This window comes from Centropristis striata, chromosome 7 (assembly GCF_030273125.1).
Source record: "Centropristis striata isolate RG_2023a ecotype Rhode Island chromosome 7, C.striata_1.0, whole genome shotgun sequence".
Classification (NCBI taxonomy): Eukaryota; Metazoa; Chordata; class Actinopteri; order Perciformes; family Serranidae; genus Centropristis; species Centropristis striata.
Window position 1 is genome coordinate 21080944 of NC_081523.1, and position 6151 is coordinate 21087094.

General features: G+C 38.6%; 1 protein-coding gene across 1 annotated transcript; it reads left to right on the top strand.

Annotated features, from left to right (window-relative positions):
• The first annotated feature begins 2220 nt into the window (after positions 1-2220).
• LOC131974426 (transmembrane protein 252-like) lies at positions 2221-3228 on the top strand. The gene is made up of 2 exons (XM_059336731.1): positions 2221-2486; positions 2970-3228. Exons 1-2 carry the CDS (start codon positions 2221-2223, stop codon positions 3226-3228), a joined length of 525 nt encoding a protein of 174 aa, XP_059192714.1.
• Positions 3229-6151: the final 2923 nt, after the last annotated feature.

The window sequence follows — 6151 nt, forward strand, 5'->3', positions numbered from 1 at the left end:
AAAGAAAGTCACACGTGGCACGAAGCAGAATAAAATGCAATCAATGTTATTCCTTTACATTTTTACATCTTTTACATGGTTCCAATATTGTTTAAATAGTATCCATCTCAGCAAAGCCTAACATTTTTATATTTTAAGGGCAATCAACACAATATTGTAAAAGTTGTAAAAGTTCCAGTTGTCTGATTTGTTCCTCAATATAACCAAATGAATAAGCCTTAACAGCACAGAAAGATGTTTTGTCATATTAAAACCAAAGATCCTTGCGCATATATCCATTTTAAAAAAACCTTTGTCGTGGCAGTTTTGACAACTGCACTAAGTTAATGGGTGAGCAGGCCAAACACAAAGCACTCAATACTCTTGTTCAGCAAGTTTTATTAGCACATTCGTATTCCATACATCGCACAATTCCGAATGGCTATTTTACAATACAACAAAGTCCCGTACACCGCTCGACTTATGACTGTTGCACTTTTCAGCATTAGCTTTTCAGCAAGACTCAATGCGGCCCTATCTTCCTGCCCTAAACATCACATCAGGACAGAGCCCACTGGTCCACACGTTCCCCTCAGTCATGGTGTTAGAATTGTTAAGTTCACAGAGTCAGTTCCCACAATGCCTTGTGTCTTGAATACCAAGTAGGTTGACGCCTACTTCCCACCATGTAGGAACTGTCCCACCATGCAGGAAACACCAAATTTCCTTCACACCTTCCCTGAAGAAGATGATGGTAAATAACCTGACCCTGTTCCAGGTGTGGCCCACTTATGACATTGTTTATTATTTAGCTTTATGTAACATGGAAGTCATATTTTTACTGTAAAGAAGTTTGAACATTACAGAGAGAGCATTTACATTGTCTGAAAAAGAACATTCTTAAGAGAAAACAAAAAAAATCTATATAGAATTAAATAAATATATCATTATTATGCTAACCAACTAAGATAATCTCTCTCTCTCTCTGTCTCTCTCTCTCTCCTCTATAACAGTTTCCAACTACTTTTATATTTATCTTTCAAAATACATATATATTGTAATGCAGTTGATAAAAATGCTCTTAATTGTGAACTGTGCTTTTTTTGTGCATGGTCATGCTGAACACATAAGATCCAGTTTCCAGGTTCATAAAAAGAGATTTATGGAAAAACAACCTCATGACTTTTCCGCTGTGCTGTCTCAAAGAAAGATGTTGTGCAATACTGTAACATTTTATCAGGTCAGACTGTTTCACTCTGTAGGCTCTCTGCCAGGTGTTTTGCTGGTAGTGATGACAAAGTACAGCCATCACATTAAAAATGAACTTCCTTTTATGGAAGTGGACAAACCTCTTGCTAGAAATCCAATAAAATCTTCATTAGAATGTGCAGTGGATTAATAATCAATAAAACAATGTGAAATAAAAAAGGATGTTCCGCTTTTAAATGTTTGTAATATTGGTTGTTAGAGTGCACTCCAGTGTAGTTACAATAGTTATTGTGTCATCTGAACTAACCCTTTAAAAAGTCACACAACAACACAAACAAACTAAACGGTCAAGGAATTAGTAGACCAGGAACTCTGTGTGTAAAATTCTTGTTTTTGTCAAAGGAGTCTGGTTCATAAGAGCATAGATAATGGCTTCAATTACCCCAGCGTAAACTTGAACAGGGCTTTGTGACAGCAAGGTAAAGTGCTGTAAATATGATATTTACACTAGCGGTCAACAGTTTGAGGTCATCCAGAAAATGTCTGTGTATTTTAGTAAAAGTATTTTATTAAATAAATGAGTAAATGAATAAAAATATATAGTATAGTATAATAGTAAGACATAAACAAAGATAGAGATATTAATTTTAATGTGTAAAAATCTCCATTTTTACCTCTGGATACTCAACTAGCCTAAGGAAGGATTTTATTGCTCCTGAAATCAGCACAAAACTGACCATACAAAAATGTTTTAAAACTTGGAGCCCACATCTCTACATTCTGACGTTCAGCCTGTGTTCTTCTTGTTGCCTAATCTGATATCAGCCTGTGTTAGTATAGGAGGCAGGAACATCCCAGCCGCCTCCCCTTCTGTGTAAAGAGGCAGAGAAATGTTATCAGACTCACACACCTTCAACTGCAGCCCAACTGGTTGGTACACAAAATTGGTAGGAGGATTATCTTACATTAAGGCAAGTCTAAAAAGGACACCAAACCTAAAAAGTCTAACAAAGAAGCATCAAGTGAGTTAAAATGATGATGGACATGAAGAAGCAGCTGTGGTCTCTGGCCCGCTTGTTCCTACCTGCTGTGGGATTAGCAATGACGTGCATCGGAGCCTACCTGGTGTCCTGGCAGAACAAGTACACTTTGAGCGTCATCCCTACCTATGTCATGATTATATTTGGCATCCTGGCTGTGCTCATCGGATTCTTCTGGACCATGTGCCACAGCATGAAGACCAAAGTGTACCACAGAAGAAGAGGAGAACGGCACATCCAGGTCTACACTATTGATAGGTAAGACCACCTGTAACCACTGATACACTTTAAAAGAGAGCTCATAATAGCAGGAAAAACTTACTATTGGTTTGTTCTGAAACACACTGACAGGAGAAGAGTCAATGAAAAAACATAAAAAATCTTTAGGAAATTAGCTGGTTTTGTAATTTAAAAAAAAACTTACTTTACAAAATCGTTATTAGAACAGATATTATAAAGGCATCAGGAAATTATTCTTCCTCTCCAGATGGATGGATGCTCTACAGGAAAATGTATGCTTTTTTAGCAATAAAACTCAATACAAATACAATTGCTTACATATTTTGAACTATTTCTGCGGTGCATTTTTCACTTCTGGCCAGTGACAACCAATATAACCTCTCCTGGCCATCTCATTTACAGTAATTTTATCTGTTGTTAATCAAGCTTTACTCCTGTAAAATAATCTATTTAAACCAAATCTGCCCCTGATGTATTGTATATATGTCTTTTCCTCTGCAGACCAAGCTCCTTCCCTCCATCGTACGAGGAGTCCCAGGGCAGCCAGGAGTGTCCTGACACAGCCTCTGAGTTTGTTGTCACTGTCGATGAGGTGGATGGTGCATTGAGTCTCGCTCCTCCTCTGTACAGCCAGGACAGCTCTGATGCTCCAGACTGCACGTACAGCTGGGAGCAGCCTCCTCGCTACAGCCAGGTAGAGCGTACTGAGCAGGGAGAGGTGCATGCAGAGGAGCGGAGGGAGGCCATGTCCACACATTGAAGGAAAGCCATGTTTCGGCCTAACTGGCTGATAGAAAGACAATTCTTCCTGACTGAGCTGAGAGAGAAAGTTCCCGAAGAGTGGGACATGCCTCAACATATGATTCTGTTCGGCAGCCAAATGATGGACCAGAAAGATGTGTTTGTGCCATCAGTCTACACCCACTCCTCGACCTCTGATCCCTGTCTCTGCTGCAGTATGGTAACAGGCCTGTGTCAGGCCAGAGGTCTTTAAAGAGGTTGAACTGTGGTCTTGTGTTGATGTGCCTGAAACGGTTTTGGCTCCGGTTTCCTAAAGTAAGAAAGAGCTGAACATATGAGATGCTGGTTGGTGCCGTGACAAATGACTGAAGACAGTATTTATCCAGACGGGTCCATGGATATCTGAACTGACAAACAGCATCTACTTTTTTACCTGCACTGTAGCTACAATTTTCACACTGTTTAGGTACTAAGTATAATACAATTGTTTGTATAAGAGTGGATATGGCTTCCCCTGTTCAAGGGTGATTTGTTTTATGGAATAAATTGTCAAATCGCTAAAACTGTACTGCGTCATTAGAGTGAAGTGCCTGTTTCGAAAATGTTTCTTTCTTAATATATAGGCAACATTTGGTACACTTGTTTTGGATTATACATTATGACAATGTCTTTTCAGACTTGTTCATAAATGAGTCTTTAAAATTAAATCTTCTTACCAGGCAGCCTGAAATAATTTCAAAGTAGTTCAAAACAGTAATTTTAAACAACTGACTTGTCTATATTTCAAGGCTGATTGTACTTGAAAATAAGTTCTCTTGATCATGCTGCAAAAATAATAAAACAGAATTATGAAACACAAAATAAGTTGTAGTTTAATGATGAAAGTGAGGGGGAGACAGCACGCAACTAAATCTTCCTAGATGGACATGCATCAGGGATATATAAGGATTATACAGACAGCATCTTAGAGCTGTATTGGCCACGATAACATCATATTACTACATATTTTGTTTATTTACCTTTATACAGTATTTCCCTTAATAGACAAGTGGCACTAAGGTTAAAAACCTCTTTTGTAAGGCAGAATTGGACAAGATGGCAGCATTAAAAGTTGGAGATTCAAGTGCAAAAAGATGCAGAATGAGACAACAAATAAAATAATATTAAAACACAAAACAAAACTACAATAGGCTAAAATTAGGACATGAGGGTTTTTTTTTAACCATCTCTATGTACACATCAGGGAAAGACAACGTGTATATGTCTTGTGATCTGAGCTAATGATTGCAAGATGGACTTGGTGAAATAAGTCTGCACACATATAATGGAAGTCCACCCAAAAGCTTGTAAGGCAAAGTCTTTTGAGGCTATGAATTTTCACATTAACTCTGTTTGACACCATGAGATGTCTTAACAAACTGTTTGATGTTGGTATCAAAAGAAACTAGATAACTTAAGGCACCTATTGGTACCATGTCATGCTAGCTTTTCAGGAGGGCCTAAATAATGCTCCAAAGTTAGACAAAATTTTGACGAGTTAATAAACTTACTTTTGAAGGGGTCCCTTGATCTCTGACCTGAAGTTATCTGAAATCTCTAAATGTTTAAAGCCATCCAAATCTTTTAATCAAATTACATCATGATTTTTTATATTATTCTATAATTTTGTGATTTTTTTCAATTCTTGAGTGGTCGAAAGTAGTTCAATTTAGCTCCAAATCTGTATATCAAATGGTAACATCCCAAAAATTGCTAAAACTGGCCATTCCCATGACATTACTGAGCATGGGAATTATGTTCCTACATTAAATACAACCTAATCTTTACAAATTTGAAGAGGCCCCTAACAAAAATACTATGTCTATTAGAGATTTAGTCGACTCAAATTAATCTTCAGGTTTCCACCTTTCAAATAGTGAACATCTTCCATGAAAATGATAAATGGGGTGCACTTATGTAGTGCTTTTATCCAAAGCGCTTTACACTACAGACTGCACTCATTCACCCGTTCACACACACATTCATACTGGTGGCCGAGGCTTTCCTAAACGAAACTCATTCAGACACAGATGAACGCAGCATCGAGAGCCATTTGGGGTTCAGTATCTTGCCCAAGGTTACTTCGAGTGTAGGCTGCCATGGTCAGGGAATCGAACCACCGATCGAACCATCCTCTGCTAATTTGCAATAAGCAGAGGATGGTTTCGATCCATCGACCTCTGGGGTATGGGCCCAGCACGCTTCTGCTGCGCGACTCTGCTCTTCTACTTTTGACCTGCTATCTTCCCCTAAAGATCCCCTCTTCGTCACTCAAAAAGACGAAAATGAGTCTATGGTGGGTTACTTTGGGTTAACAGATGATAGATACTGTCCCAGGGACACCTGACAGCTCAGTTGAATAGTTCACCACTATAAAGATACTGGTGGATGTTCTGTAACTTTGCAGTTTTTTCATGTTCCTGCATATTATAAATGAAAAGGGCTGTTTTTGCAGCCATTTAATCACCAAATACTTTAAAGGAATGTATCTAATCATGCCCCTACCTATTAGACACTTGTGTCTGACACATGAACATTTTCAGTTAAACCATCTCCCTCGCAACACATTCAAAGGTGACAAACTGTCATTGATCCTCAGCCAGCCTCAGAAATAACCCCTGACATTATAAAACTGTTGGATGGGGCAATAACCTGTAATGGCTGACAGATAATGCCTGGCTGACTGAGTGAACACATCCTTACGGATATCCACTGGCATATCCTCAACTCATAATGACGGCAATCAGCGTGTTTATGAGTTCCTGCTCTCTGCATCTCGTTCAGGACGTGTAAAGATCAACCCTCTTCATTTCTTATCTCAACACAACAGCTTCAAAACATTTCACACTCAGTTCAAAAGCAGGTGCTGTGCTCGACAAACAAAAGCCTCCTTTTCCTCAAGG